At 49.9% G+C, this 24,482-nt stretch overlaps 1 protein-coding gene across 1 annotated transcript in view; it reads right to left on the bottom strand.

The window, feature by feature from the left end:
• The window catches only part of RNF123 (ring finger protein 123), a 51,126-nt gene extending 27,960 nt beyond the window's left edge, over positions 1-23,166 (bottom strand). The window contains exons 1-24 of the mRNA XM_054166834.1: positions 23,143-23,166; positions 20,658-20,851; positions 19,555-19,639; positions 16,992-17,071; positions 16,057-16,154; positions 14,500-14,554; positions 14,089-14,174; positions 13,283-13,369; positions 12,726-12,793; positions 11,722-11,847; positions 10,872-10,986; positions 9,062-9,166; positions 8,799-8,924; positions 7,550-7,642; positions 7,285-7,358; positions 6,721-6,838; positions 6,149-6,248; positions 5,634-5,695; positions 5,474-5,545; positions 4,702-4,822; positions 3,792-3,893; positions 2,527-2,633; positions 915-1,113; positions 180-325 (exon numbers count right to left, since the gene is read on the bottom strand). Coding sequence (XP_054022809.1) covers positions 180-325; positions 915-1,113; positions 2,527-2,633; positions 3,792-3,893; positions 4,702-4,822; positions 5,474-5,545; positions 5,634-5,695; positions 6,149-6,248; positions 6,721-6,838; positions 7,285-7,358; positions 7,550-7,642; positions 8,799-8,924; positions 9,062-9,166; positions 10,872-10,986; positions 11,722-11,847; positions 12,726-12,793; positions 13,283-13,369; positions 14,089-14,174; positions 14,500-14,554; positions 16,057-16,154; positions 16,992-17,071; positions 19,555-19,639; positions 20,658-20,739 — 2,307 coding nt within the window. The 5' untranslated portion in view covers positions 20,740-20,851; positions 23,143-23,166. The remainder of the gene's footprint in view (positions 1-179; positions 326-914; positions 1,114-2,526; positions 2,634-3,791; positions 3,894-4,701; positions 4,823-5,473; positions 5,546-5,633; positions 5,696-6,148; positions 6,249-6,720; positions 6,839-7,284; positions 7,359-7,549; positions 7,643-8,798; positions 8,925-9,061; positions 9,167-10,871; positions 10,987-11,721; positions 11,848-12,725; positions 12,794-13,282; positions 13,370-14,088; positions 14,175-14,499; positions 14,555-16,056; positions 16,155-16,991; positions 17,072-19,554; positions 19,640-20,657; positions 20,852-23,142) is intronic.
• Between the last annotated feature and the right edge of the window lie 1,316 nt (positions 23,167-24,482).

Below are 24,482 nucleotides of genomic sequence, written 5' to 3'. Positions count from 1 at the left end.
CTGAAAAGCAGCAAGTTTCAGCAATAGAGAAGGGTGTATTTTTTCCCTAGACATATAAGCATGCAAGCAGATCCGCCCCCAGGGGCACACAGAGTCACTAAATAAGCAGAAAACAGAAGAGTCTGTGGAGAAGTGTGAATATTTAGGGCATGGATTCCTGCACAGCATGTGCCACTCACCTTCCCAAGTTGCTGGTGGACACTGAGGTTGTACATCATCACTATCCCATCCAGGATTTCCAGAAGGGAATTCTCTGTGATGGGCTGGTCTGGCTCCTCTGGGGGTCTGCCCAGTAAGAGACCCTCATTTCCATGGCTGCCTTCAACTGCAACACACCCCCAAGACAGGAGAGAAGTTTTCAGTAAGACATTTTGGCACCTCAGCTTCTGCCTGCACCTCTCTGCACCCAAACCCTAGTGTGCCTCTGTAATACAGTGCTCCTTCCCAGCCCATGTGATTGCCCAGATATACTAACATTCTATTCCCACCTCTCTGCCTGCATCAGGCTGACCTGCCAGATCTGTTCAGACAGACACAGGCCATGCCAAGTCCCACAGCCTTGAGCCCTGTGCACATTTCGGAGGCCTGCCTGGCAAAACCCAGCAGCAACAATGCTGCTACAGCACAACATCATTTCTCTGACTGGTCTGTGTTCAGAGCAAGCGTGGCTACAGCTACTTCTGAACCACCTCCTTGCAAGGTCTTGCTGCCCTTGCAGGAACCAAGGCAGCATCACCTTACATACACAGAGTGGCTGCATTATCAGTGCCATGTTCAGGTTGGCAAAGCGGTTAACTGTGGACCCTGGGAACGTGAAGGCAATAAATAGATTTGCATTCCTCTTGAGAGTACTGGGAGAGTCCACTTTCCCAGGGCCCACCTGGGCCAGGCTAGCAGGCAGCAGCAGTACTCACTGTCCTCCTCTGTCCGCTGCTCCACGCTCAGCGTGCGCACTTTGATCTTCTCCAGGCCGCCCAGCGGCCGCCGGGGGTTCATCAGGCTGACCGCCGCCGTGCTGAGGAAGCGGTTGGCACGGCCCAGGGTGGGGGAGCTGAGCCAGCCAGGCCTGGCAAGAGCTCCACCAATGGCCAGGGCAGCAGAGGGACGCTGAGACTGAAAAGGAATTAAGGGAGAGTTCTAGCTGTTTGGCTGCCTCCTAGTCCTCCCTTGTCACTGCAGGAATGTTAGCATAGACACCCAGTGGCTGCTGGAAGGTGTGCTGGGTTGAAATTTCCACCCCCCAACATTAAATTTGCCAGACCAGCACAGCTGGAAGCAAATGAAAGCTGTATTTCAAGTAAAACTACAATCTACAATCAAAACTACAATGCAATGAACATGTACCAAAAATACAGGATTTACAATATTTACAATTAGTAAAAAGCACAAGGACCCCCCCCTGGTCAAGGACCAGGGGAAGCTACTAGCTTCTCCCTCCTTGCCTCCCCCTTGGACAAAAGGGACAAGAGAAAGGAGCAGAGAGATGTTAGGCTTAACCAAAACAATGCAGCCAAAGTCAAGCAGAAAGGAGTTAGTATCTCTCCCAGAGTGAAGAAGGGAGAAGAGAAATTGTTTTGGTACAACTACTTTTAGTCCCTTATCTCTTCCAATGGGATTGCTTAGCATTATCTTTCTTTTCCTTTTTACACCCAAGAGTGATTTATTTACATTTTACTACTTTCTGTTCAAGATCTGTTCAAGGAGGGGAGCAGACACCCTGCCTGTCGTGGCTGGCCTGCTGCAGCCACTGTTCTGAGGGCAGCTGCTGGACGCACGCAGAGTGCATGATTCCCTAGCTGACCAATTGAGCAAATCAATTTTCTTGAGCAAAACAACCACATTCCATGTGAGCCAAGAACAACATCCTCACGTTGGCACCCTTTGATTGGAACACACTGCAGAAGCCACCTCCTGGACACGCTGGCACCTCTTATCGGTGAAAAGATTTCAGTTTATGCATGTGGTCGGGTTTTACCGGTCAAGGGATTTATAACAAAGAGTATAAAAACCAGCCACTCTGATTCTACAATGCAGCAATAAAGGACTTCTGGGAGGACTTCTGAGATCCTCTGCTCTCTGCATTTCTGGAGTCTTGATGCTGCACAGCGGCAGGGTTCGTGCCTTCATTTGTCACTCAATGGTGCCCGTATTGGGATAGACAAAACAGCACTGGCCCACCGGTGCCAGGTTAGCACATGGATAGTCTTTCCTCTAAAAGCACAGACCAGATAAAATCAGCAGATCTGCAGAGCAAGAAGCTGCTCTGTCTGCAGTTGCCCGGCACTCTTTCAAATTCAAGCACCAAGAGCTGCCAAGGAGGAGAGAGAGTATACTCGGATCAGCGGTTGCTGCTCAGAGCTGGTGCACCCAGGACCTTGCTGATTTCCACCCTCGGGCAAGTGCAGCTGTTTATCTGGTTGCCCCTGGTGTTACAGTCATGGCCCAAACACTGTCTTCTTCTAAAGCAAAGCTTTTCTAGCCAGAGGTTGCAGAGGTTGAGCTTGCTGCCCCCCCCACAGGGCTCACCTGTGCTGCTGATGTTGCCGATTCCTCATCTTCATCGAGATCATCCATAGTCACTGCCTGCAGCTCCGCAGGGTCGATCAGGACATTGGCTTTTGCAGCCAGGTCATCTGCACAGAGTACACCAAAGCAGCTGTGAATATGGGAGTCACCCTCTGCTTCCCATGAGGCAGCCCTAGGCTCATTCTTTTTCCTGCTTCTGGAAGTAGCCAGTGAAGTTGGATGCTGCATCAGAACAAGCTCACCTTCCTCTCAGCCTACTTACATGGAACAGGTCTGCTCTTACTAACACAAGAGAGACTACACAGTGATAGCTTCTGCTCTCCTAGGACCTGTTTCTGTTCCTCGTCCTACCAGCTACAAATACAATAATTGAGGAACCAGGACACAACCACCAGGACCAAGCTGGACTAGCACAGGGAAGGAAACTCAGGGCCTGAGACCATCTAGCTCTTCAATACTGTCCCATATGTTCCCAAGTCACTAGGACTGAGACTCAAACCAGAAACCATTTTCAGCCCAGAAGAGGGCTGTGCTGATGGCTCTGCTGTACAAAGCCTGAACAATGCAACCTCCAGTCCATAGCTCTGTCTCTAAAGGATCCAGGAAGACCTTGGTAAGAGACTAGAGGAGATTACATGGTTCTCAAGTTATCTGAAACAGCCAGGGATCAATTTCAGACAGGAAAAATGGTGCACATCTTGCAAACACACTGGGGAAGAAGAGAGATCTGAGCCAAAGACAAGTGCCACATCAGCCAGACATCAGAGAACAATGGTGAGGGGTTTCTAACCCTTCCAAAAGGGAGGCTTTCAAAGTCTATTGCTAGGGTAGAGTGCTGCATATAAAACATACAGCTGCAGTACACACAGAGGGCTGCTATGGCTTGCCTGGAGCAGTACATCAAGTAGATCCTGGACATCCTTCACACCCAGCAGAGCCAGGCTGATGGTCAGTGCTGTGACAGCTCCCAGCCCTTGACTGTGGCTCAGCAAGAGCACCAGACCAGAAGGTATTCCCAGACTACCCCCACCCCTCCACCAGCCACAAGCCCCATCCAGGGACATAAACAGTAAACTGTTAACTTAAAGCACACCCCACTCAAGAGGGATGGTGTCTTCTTCAGCATAACTTGCATCTCATCAAAACTCAAGTCTCCTGTCCTTAAATTTAACCACAATTCATTACCCACAGCACTCCCCCAGCATGTCTCATGGGTGAAATCCTGGCAGGACCTGGAGAAAGGCATTGGAAATAAGAGCACTTACCTTTCAAAGTCTTCTTAAGATGAGACAGGAGACCTCCAAGTCGCTGAAGGTCAAAATAATCCACCTTCCCATTATAGAAGAGTTGAGGAGGGACATATGCCTCTGAAATTGAGAAGATTCGCTTTTTCCATGAGTCCCATGAACAGGATCCATGAAGTCATGTAAGGCCTCCCAAGACAAACTCCAGGCCCCAGCCTTGGCCAGCGTTCAGTGGCAACTTCTGTTGTCATAAATGCGCAAGCCGTGAAGGCAGAGGTGGTCCCCCACAATGAAGCAGGCATTGTTAGATCCAGGCAGAAACAGGAGCAGCCCAGGGCCATCGACAACAAGCCTCCCAGCTCTTTCTCCCTCCCAGCCACAACCACTGGGGGAAACTGGATCATGGGAAAACTTGGCAGCTCTCCAGCTGGCTACTCCAGCTCTCAGTCCCACAGGGGCACTTCCTGAATCTAGAGAAAGAGTCAGTCTAAAGTAAGAAAAGACAATGCCAAGCAGATCATGGCAGGACTGGTAAGGAGGGCTTTGAAAGTGAGAAAGCAACTGGCACTGACTTGGTCTCCCCTTAATCCCAGAGTCTGGGAACTACAAAACAGACAAAGATCTTCCCTTAAACTTTGACTATGGGATCACTGAGCTGCCTTTCTACAGACCCATAATCAATACTGGACCCTGCTCCAGAGCATGCAAACTGAACCAGCAAACAGTACAGGTTGCCTTCTGCAAGTCTCAGGTCTGGATGTTCACTGGACTAGTTCTACACACAGGAATTTCCCAGGGTGACTGGGAACTACAGACACAGAGTGACAGAATGCTCAAGCACCCAGCTTGCAGCATCCTGGACAGCACTGCCAAGAGGTAAACCTTGCTTTAACCATAGAAGTTACTTCAAAGCTGCTGCTTTAAGCCTTACCTTCACTGCTCAGTGTGGCAGGGGTCTTTGCCTTGTGGCCATCCCAGAAGAAACGCAGGGCAGCGATAAGCCGGTGCAGGAAGCACACCATGTACTCTGGTGGGCACAACACAGTCAAGTTCTAGGGCAAAAATGAGAGTTCAGCCATCAGAGCAGGTGTGCAAGTGTATCTTAGTCCCAGGGGCCACATCAGGCAGGCATAAACTTTGTGTTCTCAGCCTTGCAAGCATCTTTAGCTTCCAGCCCAGAGCCCAGCCTTGCTGCCTACTATCAGTTTCCACCTCTAAAATCATGGGCACTGAAACAAGCAGTTGTTCTGACAGAGGAAGATTAATACCATGTGCTCCACTATCAAAGATGAGGTTCATTGTGAACATGGAGACGCAGGTAAGAAAAGGTTCCCTGCAATAGCAGACACCTACCTCACAAATCTGTAGGCCAGCAGCCTGATCTACAGCCAGAAGAGTCTTCACCCAGGCATTGAAGAGGATGGCAAAGCCAGCAGGCCAGCTGTGACAGAGCACTCCACAGCCATGCTCCACAAAAGGTTGTAGAAGGACATTCAGCTCTCCCCTAAGGCTGTTCCCGAGGACCACTTTCCTATTAATCACTGCAGAGGACTTGGCTATGCTGCCTGGTTTCTTTACTCCCTTCCCGCTCCCTGCTGTATCTAGACCTCAGGTGATCAACTGCTGGAAGCAGAGCTCCCAGCTTGAAGGTGCCAGAGAGCTCTCAGGAGGAGGCTTGCAGGAAGGCTGTCCCTCTGACTTACCCCTCTATTGCTAGCGTTTTCCTGAAGAAACTTGCGGAATTTGTTTAGGAAGATGTATCTGGAGGCCTCTCCCTGGCAAGAGGAAAGGCAGATGGTAAATCTAGGTACTACAGGTCCCAGAACGTGGAGATACTGTAGCAAAAGATCACAGAGCACTTACCCCTCCTCTGTCTTTGTTGTTCAGCAACAGCTTCAGAATCTGAACCTGGAGACCTTCCACCACTAAAACAGAAACACATGGCTGGCATCAGCAGTCGTACACTGGGGAGCAGCTCCCCATATTAGTCCCAGCTGAAGTACCCCATCCCATGGAGAAAGGCTGCCTCCTCAGGAGAGGGGGCCCAGGAACAACTGGTGCCACCAAAGAGACAGTCCCATCACTGAGAATTTTCTCCAACACCTAGCAATAAATTTACACACAATGCACTTAAAGGGGAGATTTGGTTTGCTTGTGCCCCATGGTGGGGTGCTGCAGGGTCTATGCAGTGAGGTGCCTGCACTCATAACCCTCCACCAGATTATGATGTGTCTGGCCCCTGCCTCTGCAGCACAGCCTGTGCTGGCAGGAACACAGCTGGGTTTCAGATGGTGAAGGGGATTTGGAAACAGCTCAGGGACTGGTCTCTGCCAGCTGCACAAAAGGGACAGCATCTTGCTGACTTCTTCCTCACAGACCTTCGATGCGTTTCTTGAGCCGCTGGCAGCCTCTTTCATACGCTCGTCGCCTCAGTCTCTCCTCAGCACTCTCCTCCTTCACCTCCTTACTCTCCTTGCCCTGCTTGGGGGACAGACACTGGTGAGCAGGATATCATTGCAAGGCCAAAATGTTGTCCCAAAAAGAAAGCAGGAACTCCCTGAAGCAACGTGCCAGTGTGTGACTGCAGCTGGCAGCTCACCAGAAAAGGCCTTCCCTGGCTTTCAAACAAGTAGGGGCAGGAGATTTTTTGAGGATACCTAAGCCAACCTGTAACTCCTTAGACACTGTCAGGTTCCCTTCCAAATCTGTTGCCACAGAAAACTGTCCCTCCATCCTGTCCTGAGCAACACATCCCAAACAACCCCTCCAAGGGGACAATAAAGATGACAGGGCAAAGCAGAGGCTGAAGCTCTCACACAGCTCAGCAGGCTGTGTTTCCAGAGCTAACACAGCTGGAAACATGGGCCATCCAATCTCCTCCTCCAGAAAACGATGGGCACAGCAGGCCACAACATTTCTTCAGTCTGTAAGTGGATGTGTCCTTACTCACCTCTTTGGTGAAGCGGTTCGGCCACCACGTGGTGGGAATGAGCTCCTGCAAACCAGCCTCCTCCACACGCAGAGGGCTCTTGATGTAGAAGAACACAACTGAACGAAGCACATCGAAGCTGTGGCCAAGTTAAAGCAAGCACAGATGCTAGTGGGGAGAAAGCACAGGCCAGCTTTCCAGAGCTGTGCTGACAGGCCCCTTTCCAAACAGCTGCTCCGAATTCTGCAAGATCCAGAGCCCCTTCTCCCAGGAGAAGCCCCACAGCAGCTGCCCAAAGGTGCGCTGCTCGGAATGTGGCTTTGCCCTAAGGACACTGGAGAGGTCAGCTGGGTAAAAATGGAGTCCTGTTAGTAGGATGTGAACTATATGATCCTACTCTCTCTTCAAAGTAGGTCTTTGAGCACAATGGTGTCAGGCAGGCAGAGCAAACCCCAGAAATTAGAAATGACCTCTCAAAGACAGGGTGGCTTCTGCCTCCCAGGACATGCAGATCCTTGAAATAATCTCCCTGGCTGCGTTACTGAGGGCAGGGAGAACTGAGCCCAGAGGAGACACAAAGGATACAGAACATTGCTGAGTAGGTACTTCCTGGATTTCTCATGCTTCAGGACTGCAATGGTGAGCCGGAGGTAGTGAATCTAGGGAAACAGGAGAAGCAAAAGTGACTCCATCTACAGAAGAGGACACAACTGTCCAGTAGGTATGGTGTGACAGAACTGCCCTCTCTGGATCAAACTGTAAAATCCAAAACATCATGTACCTCTAGACAAGGGGACAGATCAGAAGCTGGTTAGTCACAGATTCCTGGGGATTGAGAAGTGCAACTCACCTGCAATCCCAGGTCTGGGATGATGGGAGAGAACCTGTAAGCCCGCAGCAGGGACATCAGTAGCTGCTTGAGGCACTCATGTACTTCATACTCCTGAGAAAACAAGCAACACAGTGAACAGCAGCAGCATGGAGTCAGGAATAGTCCCCAGAGTTGTGACCTTGGAACTGAACTGAAAAAGCATCTGCTCTGAACCCACAGTATTTGTTCATCTGATTCCACAGGAAAGGCTAAGCAGAAGATGTTGCCATCCATCACTATGCCAGGGGGACACAGTTTCTTCACTAGTAAAACCAACCCAAAAATCATCTACGAAACCCCAAGTCTCTGGTTGTATTTAGCAGGACTCAGTCACCCATCTTTGTACCACCTGAAGCTACCCAATCCAGAGAGCCAGCAGAACCAAACTGGAAAGGAATGAAGCTACCCTTGTGTAAATGTGACAATGGAAGATTTGTCTTTTTGAGTGCAACTCACAGCCAAGCATGAGGACAAGAGCCAACTCTCTCACTAGGACAGCAGCCCAACCAGGATGTTCAGCTTCACTTCTAAGATGATGGCTCAGAGTGGGTCATGACATGTTTCAATGAAACTTTGCATGACAGCTGACTGGGCCAGTTCCCTTCTCTCTTAATTGTTACCCCAAAGGACAGACATGTTGTCTCCAAGCAGATCTAGATCTGTGTAACCACCTTAGCTCTCCAGCACCACCAGCTTCCCAGTGGCTAGGAAAGTCTGCCTCAAGCAAGTGTCCCAGGAAGGAGTAACCTCATCCAGCTTGGACAGGAAGTGGCATAGGAAGCTGGAGGTGTCCATTTCCACCCCAGCCCTTCATGCTCTCATTGGTCTCTGGGGGCACAGGGAGGCATTTAAGACCTTCAGAGCCATGTAAGTATTAATAAGATCCAAGAGACCACTAATTTCTTATTGATACATTTGATGTTTCCAGAAGCAGGAAGTTATTCAACATCACCAGTTCCTTTAGCAGCAGGAGAAGCTGCTTGTCTTGTTAGATCATTGCCAGCATCACCATTGCCCTTTACTCTCATTCAGCCCTCACTCCCTGGCTCTGAAGCAGCACTCGCATGAGGGAGATGAACTGGTGGTCTACCACAAACAAGGGATCTTGTCACCAAGAAGGGAAAGAAGCTGATCACTACCAGCATTTTTTAGGGAAGCCTTCTGTCCTTAACACCTCCCAGGCTTTCCATGTCATCTCTGGGGAGGAACCAGCATCCCAGCAACTCACCTCCATAAGAAGCCACATGAGATCCAATAGCTGCTGAATAAGGGGGTGGGCCTCCACAGCCCCTCCACGCTCAAGGATGCTCAACAGGAAGGTCATGAGCACATCTTCCACCAGGTACACCTTGCACTGCAGACAGAGAGCCAAGTCAACAGTCCTCCAAGGCAAAGTTTCTCCCCAGCAGAAACTGAGTTTTACCTCCCCTCACAGGTGCAAGCACAATAATGAGCACCAACAGAGGCTTACACTGGGCAGGCAAAACTCACCATAAGAGGGGAGAAATAGTTGAAGATGTGAGCTAATGTAATCAGCACCGTGGGTTCTCCTTGCAGCTGCCACATGGATGTGTCCTTCTCCACCAGCTTCCCCTCCTGCAACGACAAACCCAGAAAAACAGACATCCTGGATCCAGCCCAATCCATCTTTATTGATGATCTGGACGAGGACATTGAGTCCATCATCAGTAAATTTGCTGATGACACCAAGCTGGGGGCAGGAGTTGATCTGCTGTAGGGTAGAGAGGCTCTGCAGAGGGACCTCAACAGGCTGGACAGATGGGCAGAGTCCAAGGGCAGGAGGTTGAACACATCCAAGTGCCGGGTTCTGCACATTGGCCACAGCAACCCCATGCAGAGCTACAGGCTGGGGTCAGAGTGGCTGGAGAGCGGCCAGGCTGAGAGGGACCTGGGGGTGCTGGTTGATGGTAGACTGAACATGAGCCTGCAGTGTGCCCAGGCAGCTAAGAAGGCCAATGGCATCCTGGCCTGCATCAGGAACCGTGTGGCCAGCAGGAGCAGGGAGGTCATTCTGCCCCTGTACACTGCACTGGTTAGGCCGCACCTCGAGTCCTGTGTCCAGTTCTGGGCCCCTCAGTTTAGGAAGGAGGTTGACTTGCTGGAGCGTGTCCAGAGAAGAGCAACAAAGTTGGTGAGGGGTTTGGAACATAAGCCCTACGAGGAGAGGCTGAGGGAGCTGGGGCTGCTTAGCCTGGAGAAGAGGAGACTCAGGGGTGACCTTATTACTCTCTACAACCAGCTGAAGGGAGGTTGTAGACAGATGGATGTTAAGTCTCTTCTCCCAGGCGGCCAGTACCAGAACAAGAGGACACAGTCTCAGGCTGCGCCAGGGGAGGTTCAGGCTGGATGTTAGGAAAAAGTTCTATACAGAAAGAGTGATTGCACATTGGAATGGGCTGCCTGGGGAGGTGGTGGAGTCGCCATCACTGGAGGTTTTCAGGAGGAGACTTGATGGGGTGCTTGGTGCCGTGGGTTAGTTGTTTGGGTGGTGTTGGATTGGTTGATGGGTTGGACGCGATGATCTTGAAGGTCTCTTCCAACCTGGTTTATTCTATGTATTCTATGTATTCTATGAACCAGAGGACTAGAGCAGCCACTGTTTGCTGTCCCACACCTCATAGCTGTAAAACTCTTGACTATGGGAAGAGAGGACAGCAAAGCAGCCAGGCCCATGCCTTTGGAGAGCTGCAATGCAGTCCAGATGTCAGTTACTACCAGCCACATGCTGATAATGTTTCTGCACAAGGGTTCACGTCTACATGATAATCTGTCAATGGGAAGCCCTATTGAGGAGGTCAATTAGAAAAGCAGGCCTCTATTCAAGCCAAGACCAGAGCAGATGGCATTCCCTGTGCTTTGGGGATGAGCAAATCTCCTACCCTAGCAGAAAAAAATGGTTTCCAGTGAACAGTGCCACAGTCAGAGCAGTTCTCAAGGCAGACCTGACAGAATTTCACCACATCCCTGCACCAGGACAGCAGTAAAAAGCTCAGGATATGTACTTTTGCAGCTGCAAAATTAAATCCAGCAGTTCCAACTCTGACAAGCATCACCTCCTGCGTGCTGGGAACGAAACTTCACAGGACTGAGAACACCAAAGCCCAGAATCCCGCTTTGCAAGCCCAAGAGCTCCAGGGACGTGCACCCCCCTACAAAAGCACAGGAGCATGTAGCCCCTCAGGTACACGGACATAGCCAAGCTGCCAGCATGTGCTGAGAAGTACAGAGCCACATTTCCCAGCATGGTGCCCCACAGCCCCACACAGAGGCATCCCCCTACCGTCACATCTATCCCGATGTGGATCACATTCTTCAAGTAGCCCAGCAGCTTGCGAGCCTTCACGAGGTCTGCAACTGGAGGATCTTGCAGGGGGCGGTAACCTTCCACTGGATAAGTAGGCAAGGGTTAAGGTGAAATGCAATCTGATCCTTCCAGGACTTCTTTTGTTTGTGCAAGGAAAAGGCTCTGTTTCTACTTTACTTTCTACCCACCCAGGTCTCAGTCACAGTTCAAACCACAGAGCCTTCTCAGTGGATGATAAGCCACAAGCTCTTACTCCCACTTCCTCAATCTTGCAGGCAGCAAGTGTTTCACACCACATTTCTGCTCTCATCAGAAAGACCAACAGGAACCCCCACTACAGCTATCAGCAGGCACATCCAGGACTGCTCTGACAGGAGATGCAGCTTTCAGCATTTGAACAGGAAGGCAGCAGGCAATGCCAATACCATGTTGGAGAACCCCTACAGCTGGGAGGTAGCAGAGATCAGTGGCCAAGAGGCTCAGCAGCTCAGCAGCACTAGGGTTTCAAAATTTGGAGAGGACAAACTCTGCAGGATCTGAGGGTCTGGGAACAGGCAGCACTCAGCTGCAGCAGTAGCTACTGATTCAGATCTGAAAGCAAATTTCATTTCAGAAATCATCCAGGACCAGCACTGATGTTGGTGTGCCCTGTTCTGCTCCAGTCGAGGGGGTATCTGGTTCTTCTCTCTTTGATCCTGCTCTGCACACAAGTGCCAACAGAGAAGAGTGAAGGGCAGTCAGGAATGTATATTCTACAGCCTCCAAAGATGGTCCCAGAACAGGCTGTTCTCCCTTCAGACCTCCTCTCACCACACCTAAAGGATATCGGAGCGGTCGGCTTCCAAAGTTGAAAGCAACAGACTCTTTGAAGGAGAGGCTGATGGCAGGAAAATAAGCCATTCCAGCACCCCTGGTGATGTTATCAAAAGCTGTTCCCAGAGATATGCCATTCCTGAAAGAAGGAAAAGCCAGAGGATTTTAGTCACAATACGAGCAGTTTGAAGTCACCTGGGCAATCCAGGTATCTGCCCTCCCCTCCCAGCAACCTGCAACACAGACACGTCAGACAACCATGCCTCCTGTCCTCTTAACGTGGCACACATGCAAATGTCACAGCCAGGGAAGGCACAGCAGCAGCCCAGTTTTCATATGATGGCACAAAAGAAGTCTGCACAACATGCAGAGCCCATTCAACTTTAAGGACAACCCTAACCCTGAGCAGTTAACTAACCAGCAGGGCATTTTAAAGGTAGGTGACATTTCTGGCCACATTCATTTGATGTTGATGGAAACAGAAGAACAATGCTCTCAATCCACTCTTCTCTAGAAGATGACAAGAAGCATCTAACAGTTTTCAATTCCAGCTGACTGGCTGCAGGCTGTAGTTTAGGGCCTGGAACAATTACTCAGGCTGGCCTCTGTTCATTGTGTGTGGGAGCTGGAAGCTGGGGATGATCAGCCTTTCTAAAGCTCCCTGTCAATCTAGGATAGGCAAGGTCCACACTGACCACTGAGCAATCAGTGTGGCTCAGACAACTGTAGCATTAAGCATCATGGGAGATGCCTTCCCCTCCAAAATGCAGCAAGCTTTACCCAGACTTTGTAGCTTGAATGTCTTCCTGCCAAGTTTACTTTACTCACTTCAGGAGACCAAACAGCCCATTTAGAGATGTTTTCTGAACACAAAGCAGAAAAGCAAAGGATGGCACTACCATGGAACTTAAAAGGCGAGGGGAAAGAAATAGGGCTCAGCATCCTGCTAAGCAGTGAGGAAACCTTTGTGTTACGCACAGACATCAACAAAGCAGAGAACCAAGCAAAGGTACTTACAAGCAGAAAGCAATGGTGCCCTCATCAAGGTCTATCAGACAGCTGACAATGTCTCCTGCTGCCCAGGACTGCAGAAAAGAGAGAGAAAAGGTTAAACATCTATTCAGACTGTCAGAAAACAGTCTGCAACCTAAACAATTCTTTGTGATTCAGAGACAGAGAGAATTTCTCCTCACAGCAGCTTATATAGCATTTTTAGACTCTTCTAGATGCTGCACATAAACCATGGACTGGGATTTTTCCCCTCCCCAGCACTAAGAAGGTGCAGAGGATCAAGTACCCCAACACTACTTCATGCTATAGCAAACCAGAGCCTTCAAGAGGCCACCAGCAGCACTATGCTGGGAATCAGTCTGCTGTGGCTGCTGAACAAAGCACACACATCGCACACCCAGCACCCTTAAGGAACAAACAATTGCTGGCACACAGCCTCCCCAAGAGCAGGCTGAGGCAGGGAGGGCAGCTTCAGGACATTTCACAAGGCCCACCAAGCAGAAGGAGCCTCCTGCTTTCTTCTCCCTACTCTCCATCCCATTCCTGGGAGGACAGCTACTCACTTTGCCATAGTTGGTAGTAGTCACGTTCCACTTGCGCACCCTGTTGCCATCATACGCATATGAATCCGGTGTGTCTCCAACTCCTTCCTGCAACAAAGTATGGAAGAGGAGACTCAGAGCAGACCAAGCAGAGAAGATCCTTCTCATTGCAAGAGCAGTTTTAAGGGGGGGATCAGCAGAGAGCACACATACTGTGTCTGGGAAAAGCCCTCACTCCAGCAGCAAATTCAATAGCCTGTGATCTTTGATTCAAGGGAAATTCACCACCCCCTACTCATCTCTGGGTCAGAAGAAGAGTACTGGCATCTTGCACTTCCAAATTCTGTCTCAGCAGCCCCCCAGGATGCTCAGCACTTCCACTCTCACATGTTGCAGAATGTCAAGTTAGCAAAGCTCTGCAGCTGACATCCCAGCATCCAACATCTCACACAGTGCCTGAGAAAAGCTGGTCTGGGCCTGCCTCAACGGGGCTAAAAAGCCCCCATAGTGCCAGCTGCTGAGAGAGACAGGCTGCCAGTGCTGCAGACCCACACACCCAAAAGACATCAGCTGGAAGACAACAGAGAGCAGTGGCAGCAAGATCACAGCCATGCACCCAGTGTGCAAGGCTTTCACACAGTGCACCATCCTGGGAACACAGACCACAGCCTAGGGAGGGCTTTCAAAACAGCAGACCTGGCATTTCTAGCGCTGGGCACTAGAAGCTGGCAGGGCAGGAGCACAGCACCGATGTGATGCTCCACACTGACCTAAACAGCAGTGGAGGAACACGAGCAGCCCTGTGGCACGTGCAGCACTGACAGTACCTCCTGATTAAACCTGCAGTTGAGAGTACACCAGCCAATCTGCATGAGTCCCTGGGAGGAGATGAGCACCTCATAAATCCATTTCCCTAGAAGAAAAAGAGACACCATGTAGTCAGTGCCTGCTGCCTGGCTCATTGCTGGAGAGGCAGAACCTGACACTGCTCCCACAGGAAGGAGTGTGGCACATGAAAGAACTTCAGGACAGCCCCAGCGTCCCCTTCCCACCTCTTCCCTCTGACATCACACAATCCTCCATCCTTCTGACTTCCTGGAAAAGCCAGTGAACAAACTGGGGAAGAGAGAACTCAAGATCTGGAACACTCTTGAGATTTCCTGAGCTCTCTAGTTGTAGAGCTCTCCATACACCCTTCCCACAGGCTTTTCTCAAAGCATCACTGGATATCTCCTTACCTTTGTACACACATGTTGTGGCCCTGATGGACCCAAAGTTACTGTGGCCAATCACCTGGAACAACAAACAGAAGACATTTTAAAGTTAGGCAGAAAGGTAGGTTTGCTCAGCCCTAACCATTCCCTCCACCCTAGCCCTCAAAGCAAAGCAAGACAGAGAGCTATTCACAAGCACAGCACAGGGAAGGGGCAGGACATCCACCCCATCCCAGCAGCTGTACTTGGAGCCAGCAGGTCCTGGGGAACCATCCAGGTCCTTCCCAAAGCTCATCTGTACTTGCTAAACCCCAGAGAAGCATGCAGCGTGGCAACAGTACAGGGCTAACATGGTGGCAAACAGGCTCTCAGTGAATGGTGACAAGTGTGCAAAAGTGAGTATAAAGTGGGAAAGATGCCTGAACCCTGGACAAGATAGTGTGGCAAGAGGTTGCTTTCAGATGGCTTTGGAAGGCTCTCGGGAAGATTTGCCTTTGCTCTAATTAGAGAGGGCTATGTTTTGTCTTTGACTCCGAGGGTGCTGTAAACACCTTGTCACCGAAGGAGAGAAACTGGGCAGAATCTGGTTGGATGTGTTAAAACATTGTTTTGTTATTTTAACCTATTGCAGGCCTTAATTACATGCATGCCAGTAGAAAATGACCAACGGAGATGTGACACCTGTGCCTTCTGATAAGACCATACGACTTTGCTGTATAACATAAACAACTTACTGGTTCAGATTTTAACATTTCACTCTTCTTCTTAACAAAGAAGACCTGGTTAGGCCTGATACACTGACAAAACTTTAAATTCAAGGTGTCCAGGTAACTGGCAGGTAACCTGCTGCCCAGAAACTGAACCCTGTTGACTCCTGACTTTCTCGATCCCATGAAGAAGAGATGAAGGCAGCCACAAGGAATTCACAAGCAAGTCAGTCTGATCTGATACAGGGTAAGTTCTAAGTACAGCTGAGGTTATCTGCAGTGGGTTGGTTAACAGGAAAGGGGAGACCAGGGCAGTCTCCTCCGCTAGAGGTAAAGAAGGATACTTGGATTAAGGAGGCAATGAGTACAGAGGGATGGGATGCGCATGCTCAGTGAAGAGGTGAGAGGATTAAATTCCAGTGGGTTCTTTCAGATGATTTTCTGTGTAAGGAACATCAACTAAGGGGCAAGCAGGGACCTAGTGAAAACAAAGGAGAAAGGAAAGCCTCAGCCTCTTGTCACCATTAGAGACGAGCAGAAGGAAGGAAGGAAGAGGCAGGCTGCTGGAGGGAGGGACAGGAAGACTGGCTCCTGGTCTTTGCTTAGCCAAGCTCTTCAAGTAAGCCCCTGGGCTAGGGTAATTCTCTCACTTCCTTGCAGCTCCACTCAAAGCCTGCTGAGACCTAGGGGTACTGCTAGACCTTTTCTTAGGAGAGCTCATTTCCTTCAGGATCCTGCAGCTTTCTGGGTAGACTCCCTTCACAACATGTTACAAAGCTAGAGACAGGGATCTGTCATGAAGAACAAATCAGGAAGCCCAAAGTGCTTTTAGTTCCATAAGACCATTTTATGCTACACCCAGCATCACACTCACCCCAAGTAAGTCATCATCAACCAGCAGGAGCCCCTCAAAACCACTTGTATGGTCCAGCACCACAGTAGAGGGGCCAAGGCGACCCTCTGCTACCTGATCTGAAACAAGAGTTACAGAAAATCTCTTAGGGAAAGTTGTGCAGGATTTAACAGGGTACCTGATGAATGCCTCCAGCTAGACAACAGCATCTGAATTCCACCACAGTGGAGGAAGACTAAAACGGTGTTACTCATGTTAGACCAAGAGAACCTCACGAAAGGAGGCACCACTGAGACCGAAAATGATGTTTTCACAGCAGCACACAAGGCCCTAGCTATGCAGCATTCAGGTTATAGGTCAGATTTTCCAGGTTATAGGTCAAATTTTCCAGGTTATAGGCCTAAAAATTTTACTTTGGCAAAATTCAAAGACCAAAGTAAACTCTGAGCCAAATGTTTGGCCAGCATATCATCCTTTGATTGCAGACAGCAAGAGAAATTTCTCCTTTTAGGAGAGGACCAGGTTGTATCCTGCTACATCCTGACTCACTCAGGGAAACAGATGCTAGAAAGAATCCAGGCAGCAGTCTGAGTCCAAAGTGAATACCAGCATGTAAAAATTGTGAACAAGCCTCTGCATTTCCCCCCGCAAGGAAAACACTGCACACTGCTGGGTCACAGTAATGGCTCTGCACATCATTATCAGTGAAACACCTCCAACATTGGCCCCAAAACTGCTTTTCTAGGCATCTGCACCTGGAAATATTCCTCCTCTGTCAGTGAGCAGACCTGCTCCAGGGCTGGCTGATGAGCCTCTCAAAGGCAGAATTTAAAGGTATAAGAAATTAGAGCACAGCAGGGCAGAACACTCACTCAGGGAACCGCCTTTCATGATGCCCTCCCAATTGGGCAGCACAAGTAGAAGCACAAATTGGGCAGCTGCTCACTGTCTCCTACCTGGACCATCTTCAGAGCCATTCTCCTCTGCCAGCAACCGGTCGAGGTGCTCTTGCAGGTTCTGGAACGTCAGATGCTTCCTAGGGAATAAACATCCACAGCAGCACTTCAGAGAACTCTGTCTCTGAGCTTTAAAAGAGTTGCAGCCCAGACACATGTGTCCGTACAGTCCTGTGCTGTAGGGCATGAACCAGGAAGTCGTTGATCTGTGTTTCTTGTCATGAACCTGAGGAATTTGCTGCCCAGCATGTTTGGTGCAATGAATGAACCAAGGACCAAATATAGCATCAATGAGCAAAGTAGACCATAAAGGATCTTAGTCTTTAGTATGCTGAGGAGTATTTTGTAGCAGTATGAAAACTGATCTGTGGTAGAGTGGCAGTAATAAACCAGCTGTATCACCAGTAACTGTGGACCACGACTTTGCTGCAGCCAGCGTCACACAAACGTGGCACAAGTCAGGATTTGGGTTTTTCCCCAAGTATTTCATAATGCAAAAGAAGAGAGAGCTGTAGCAGTTCAGACAAAGGTCAGGCTAGCCCATTACCCTCTTTCTGACAACAACCAGAGAAGAGAGGCTTCTCATGGCCCCCTGATGGCCCACTATTTTAGAGCAAGATCTCATACTGCCCTCCCCTAGTTCTCTCTTTTCCTATACAAGAGTCATCCCAGTCTGACTTGCTCTTACCCATCCTCAAAACTTCTGCAGCTCTAAAATACCCTTTTCAAGTTGATGAGACCAGAACCACATGATACTCCAGATGAGGGTAAACCACAAATTTACTCAGTGGCATCATGACTTCCCTTATCCTACATCCCTTTCCTAGCAGTTCCTAACTTCCCTAGCAGTTCCTAACTTCTTTTTCTGACTTAGTATTCCCACTCCAATCTTATTCCTACACAGCAGAAATCAGCCCAGGGCCCATCATCTTATGCATGATGCTGAGAGAATTCCCCTTTCAATACATCCCTTTGCATTTCCCTGCACTGAGTTTCACAGACCATTTCACTATCCAGTCACCATCACAGCCACCTTACCTTTACATTGCTCCAAAGAGCTTTGTAACAGCACCAAACCTTCCCACCTCATGCTCTCTCTCTTTCCAAGTCTACCATGGATACACAGAACAACACAAGTTGTGTTGCAGGTCTTTGAGGCACCCCAGCAGGATCTCCTTTTACTGTGGGAGTCACTAATTTCTTCCTATCCCTGCCTATCATTTCCAAAGCTATCTGTGGAACAGCCTCCCACTTCTCCAGAACTAGGGGTTTCCCTCAGACCTTTTGAAAGCCTGATGGATGTAAAGATACATAGAAGTGGAATCAAAGCATCAGTTTTGGTTGGCATGAGAGAGGATGGCTTCAGCAAAGCAGCCTAATCAGTAACTAGCACAGAGGAGGAGTTCTGGAAGAAGGTTAGAAGAGCACGAGACAGAGAGACATCTGCAGTGAGCTCCTCTATGAGGAATTCAGGCCTCTGAAGACAAGATGTCATACCATACAAGATGTCATACCATAAAAGTTGCTCTCATGTGGCAAATGTTATTTTCAAGACCTGTTTGACAACTACTGGGCATTCTACCAAATAGCGAGGACCAGGGAAAAGGATGGAAGGCAGGAAGAAAAAGACAGAGGCCAGTCCAACAAACTATCAGTTCTGTCATTTCAAGTCATTCATCACCAAGGAAATTAGAAATACTGGAAACAAAAAAGCTCAGGCAGATGGAATATTCCAAGGCATGCTGGGCAGGAGAGCTCATGGCAAAGTAACATGACCCACTTTGTCTCCCCCCTGCCACAACCCTAGCTCACCAGGAGTGTAGAGGGCCAAGAGCTATTTTTAGCTCAGTGAGCTCTGAGCTCACATTTGAGCTGGCACTGCTAAGTATAGCCTGTGGAACGTGACCCCAGCCACTGCAGCAGCACCAACCAGCAGCAGCTACACGCCTGCCTTGCTCTACCACACTCCCACCTGCCCTCAACCTGCCTGACTTGCCTCTGGCAAAGGAGCTAAACACAGGGGAAATTCCTCTCATCCAAAGCTATGAGGTGAAGGAGTACTGAAAACAAATAGAAGAAAACACACTGAACAGGAATTTTGTCTGTCTTCTCCTCTGGTGACCCCTAATTATGAAAGAGGAGCTCCACAGCCTGAGAACTGCATGCTATTCCATGTACCAGTAAGAGCCTCGCCTTTAGTTTACAGGACACCGACTACCTGTTTTCATTCTTGTACCCAAAACCTGCATGTTTTGCACTTCCTTACAGGTAGAGAGGGAACAGAAACAATAAGATGAATGCCTACTTGCCTGTTTCTTTCAGAAGTATTACCTAGTGATTTTCTACATGGGCTTTTTCATGCAAAAACTTCTGAAGAATCCTTCCTAGCAGGCCTTGCAATTTGAAAAAGCCATCAAAGGACAAGACCCAAGAGCCATTTCTGTAACACAGTGCTGCTGTGCTTTCAACAAAGATCACTGAGTGGCACTAAAAGATCCTTCCTCTCACCACAGCGCTACGTGGGGACTGACACAGCATCACTTGTGAATGAGAAGTTGAATACCTGTAAGCAGCTGCAGGCTGGTTCCCATCAGCGCTGGTAAAGACACGATGCAGGTAATCATTCAGCAGTCTGCTGTTCACAATCCCTTGTGAAAAACAGAAGGCAATAAGCTTGGGGAGTCAGGAGGCAAACTCAAACATTAATGCCACGTGCAAGCAACAAACTGGTCACTCTGGGGAAATGATGCTGAAGTTTGCAGATCAACATGGTGGGAAACAGCATCAAGTTGCTCATTGCTCTACTGTGCATCTCCACAAGAAGGGCTCTCCTTTCCAATTTGAGTCGCTCTACAAGAGCAAAATAGGAGGCTGAAAACTCAGTCCCCACAGGTGGAACTATGGTCTCAGCAACCCTCCCTTCTACCTACAGATAAAGTAACTCCAAAAGCTGGACATAGGAATTCAATTTCATTCCCAACAAATCAAAATCAAAACCTTACCGCTACTGCAATTTGTGATGTCCTATTCATAACTGGGAGATTTTAAGTATCTACATCTTTAAACTGCACTACAAGATGCCAAGATAGAAAGGCTTGTAGATGCAGCTCATCTTGTCTAACCCACAGCCCTCTTCAGTGAGGTACTCCTCACTTCAGCTTTCCCTCTGCAAAACAATCCACAGTGTCACACTGATGCAGCATCCCTTACTTCTGGGTGCAACAGTGCCCTCAAATGCCAGATTAGTGGTGCCATAAGCACCACCATAAGCTGGACCAAGAAGTCCAACAGAAAACAGACTAGCAGGTACCACCATTTCCCAGAAAATGATTAATCTGAGAACTTGACAAGCTGCTCACCCTGGAAGAAGAGCTCCCTGAATCGGGTGGGACAAAGGCAGGCAACAGAACATTCTCCAGGCTCGGCACAGGGCTGCATGCCAAAGAAAGGGCACTGAGCCATAAGCTTCTGGAGTCTTTAGTACTAAAGGAACGTCCTTCCCAAAATCTCATCTCAGTTCAGGGATTTACTCAGTTTCAGCCCCACCACACCTCACATCAGCAAGGTAAGTGCAACTGGAAGGCAGCTGATCTCAAGTGAGGCAAGAGGGGCACACACCCAATCCACAGTGGTCCTGCTTTTACATGGTACATGATGGGCCCATACCTGTGACCTTGGACTTCTCTGGCTCAGTGCTCAGCCTGTAGTTCTTCCTCGAGAAAGCAGTCCCAGCACCTCTCGACGTCATTCTTCACAGCTGCCACTTCCAGAGGGCACATAAGATGGACAGACACCTAGAACAAAACTTGCTGGGGAGGATGCTGCCTTTAAACTTCTCCCTTTCTTGCAGGTTGATGTACCTGGATTGAACAACAGGGATAAGCTGAAAAATAGCCAGAGTCTTTGCACTAATGACATCATGTAAGAACCTAGTGCCAACTCTGTTCTCAGGCCTGCTTCTCCAACAGCTTAAAACCTTCATGAAGCAGACAAGGCATTAAACCACACTCCAGACAGCCACACAGACCCCACTCCAACCAAAAGCACAGGCAGAACCAAGCCAGGAATACAGACAACCTTTGCACCAAGTTTGAGCCAGAAGCACTGAGGCAGCACAGGGCCACAGTTACCATCACTTCCTAACACCACTGCAACTGGCAACCATATCACACTTCTACTCATGTCCTGATGAGACACCTGCCTTTCTCTCCCTCACTATATTCTTTAGGAGAGGAATAGGCACCTGGTTCATCTTCTGTCAGGGAATTAAATTATTCCACTATCCTAAACAGAAGGAAAAGTTATGAGACAAATGCAAATGATCTGCACTACAAAAATGTATCACTGACAACAAAGCAAAAGACCCTACTCTCTGTTTGACAGGGACAAAAGCAGACACAGACAGGAGTACACAGAATTGTTTGCAGGTGAAAAGCTACAATGAGACTAAATATTCATGACCCTTTCTGGTATCACTAGAATGCAAATACTATCAGAGCTGATCTGACACGTGCCAGGACAAAAACAATAAAGCCAAGCTGCTAGTTCCATCCAGCTTCAAAATGTTAGCTTCCACCCCTCTCCTGTTTCAGATTGCCCAACAGCCAACTGTCATGGATGTCTCTCTTGTTCACTAGACAGCCATCTGACAAACCACTTTGCAACACAAAGAGCAACAGGAAAGTGCAACAGGAGCAAAGGCTGCAGGACTTAAAAGCTTTCTGAAAACCTCATACAAAGCAGAAACTCAGGTGAGCCCAAGAGAAGTCAGTGAAGCCGCCAAGTGACACGACTGCTATAGCAACTCCGCTGGCAGAATATCACTTGCGGTTCAGCTGGACTCAGGAAAGGATTTCCCAAAGCCCCTTTCGTCAGGGCCAACTCAGCATCCAGCAGTGGAGCAGCACTGCCCAGCATCCCTCCTGTAGCACTGCTGAGCAAAACCACAGGAACAAAGCAAAAACCAGCCTGGATCAACAGCCCTGAATGATCTGCATCAGAGACTCAAAACAAGGAATAGAACAAAACTACAGAAACACATTGTTTACTGCCAAAGCTGGGCAGACAACACGATCCTAAAAGTACTCTAATACCTCTGTCAGGACAAGTTAAAAACACATGAGGGTGGCAGAGAGTGCCCTTATCTCTTTCCAAGGGCAGGCAGCCTGGTACCAGAGCTGCTGAACAGCCCAAATGCCCAGGCAGAGGGTGCAGCACGGCCACACTGGCACCGTAGGAGATGCACTGCTAGTACTGCTGCTGTGCCGGGGGCAGGGGTGTTCAGCTAGAGCAGATGCTGCTTCCAACAGGTCAGAGAAAGGGGACATGCATCTGCCCTTTGCTGCGGCTCCCATGTGCCACTCACAAAATTGTCCCCAGCAGCTCCGGCAGAAACACCCATCCCTGGGCCTAGCCACGGGTTAAACTCCCTTCCCTGGGGACTGGCAAGCAGATTCCAACAGAAGGGCAGAATAAACGTCACTGAGGAAGCCAGATCTTAAATCGAGCCGACCGGAGGCAGGCAATGAGGCCGAGAAGCTGGGCCAGCAAACACAGCTTTCTCCGGCAGCTGCCGACCAAGCCCTCCCGCTCTTGCCGGAGCAGCGGGGATGAAGCCAGGTGGCACAGGCCCCCATGCCGCTCGGACAACTGCTCTGCCTTCATCACAAGAGTGTCTCTCTGTGCCATCCCCAGCTTGGCAGCACCCCCAAACCACAAACACCGGGCAGCACTGCCCAAATCCTGGCACACTTCCTCACCAGCAGCACCTCGGAAGCCGAAGGCATGTCCGAAGTCCCACCCCCAGCGACACCCCCAAACCCAGCGACACCCTTCAGACTGGGCAGCACTCCCTCCAGCCTCCCCAACCCGGCAGTATCCTCCATGCTCACAGAACCCCCCCAAACCCGGGGACATCCCAACACCTGCCCACAAAACCAAACTCAAATGGCCCCCTCAGCCGCGGAAGCACACCCTCCCAAAACCGTACCACACTCTCCTATACAGGCGGCAACCCCGAGCCCCCCTACCCGATCATCAACACCGCGGAAGCAGGAACGACCCCCGGGCTGGGTCCAGCAGGGACCCCACACTGCCGGGGCCGGGTACGGAGGAGCCGGGACGGCCGAGGCCCGACAGCCACAGAACTCACCACCGGGCCGGCTGCGCCGCCGCCGCCACCGCCTCCGCGCTACGGCGAGCCGCGAGGGCCATGCCAGGCTGGAGGGCGCGGCCTGCGTTGCCGGGAGACGGGCGGAGACGCGGGGCAGACCACGCGGAAGGACCGACTCCGAGCTCAGGCCGGGCTGGGACGCACCGCGGTCCCGGGACAGAGACAGGGAGTCTCGGTCCGAGTCTGAGTGTGAACTTCCCAGGCTGCGGGGCCAGCGAGGCCTGAAGCAGCCGGCCATGGTGCTGGGCAGCCGGCCAAGGGCAGCTGTCAAGGAGAGAATTGTGGAGACGGTGCTCCAGTCCCTGTGGAGTAGAAGACACTCTGACCACAACCCCTAACGCTATCCACCCCACACCCCACCCCGACAAAGGGCTAGGAGCTGAAAAATTAATCTTCCAGTGCAGAGATAAACAACCAACTTTATTGTACTCGTGGAGAGGTATCAAGGCCATCACTCAGGGATGCTGTATGGCTGGTCCTGCAGCGTTTTCTCGTCTGGCCATAGGGAGTTTGGGCACCAAGCACCCCATCAAGTCTCCTCCTGAACACCTCCAGTGATGGTGACTCCACCACCTGCCCAGGCAGCCCATTCCAATGGACAATCACTCTCTCTGTATAGAACTTCTTCCCTAACCTCAGGAACTTGCTGGAACGTATCCAGAGAAGGGCAACAAAGTTGGGGAGGGGTTTGGAGCACAAGCCCTATGAGGAGAGGCTGAGGGAGCTGTGGTTGCTTAGCCTGGAGAAGAGTAGGCTCAGAGGAGACATTATTGCTCTCTACAGCTACCTGAAGGGAGGTTGTAGCCAGGTGTGGGCTGGTCTCTTCTCCCAGGCAAGCAGCACCAGAACAAGAGGACACAGTCTCAAGCTGCACCAGGGGAGGTTTAGGTTGGATGTTTGGAAAAAGTTCTTCATAGAAAGAGAGATTGGCTATTGGAATGGGCTGCCTAGAGAGGTGGTGGAGTCCCCATCACTGGAGGTGTTTAGAAAAAGGCTGGATGGGGCACTCAGTGACATGGTTTAGTTGATTAGATAGTGTTGGATGATAGGTTGGACTTGATGATCTCAAAGGTCTCTTCCAACCTGGTCTATTCTATTCTATTCTATTCTATTCTATTCTATTCTATTCTATTCTATTCTATTCTATTCTATACCTGAAGGGGGCCTGCAAGAAGGATGCAGAGGGACTGTTTACAAAGGCCTGTGGGGATAGGATGAGGGACAGTGGCTTTAGAGTAGATTTAGATTGGATGTTAGGAAAAAGTTCTTTACAATTAGGGTGGTTGAGCACTGGAACAAGTTTTCCAGAGAGGTGGTTG

The sequence above is a fragment of the Dryobates pubescens genome, chromosome 1 (assembly GCF_014839835.1).
Source record: "Dryobates pubescens isolate bDryPub1 chromosome 1, bDryPub1.pri, whole genome shotgun sequence".
Lineage (NCBI taxonomy): Eukaryota > Metazoa > Chordata > Aves > Piciformes > Picidae > Dryobates > Dryobates pubescens.
Note: the sequence above shows the minus strand (reverse complement) of the source record. Positions and strands in the feature narration are given on the sequence as shown.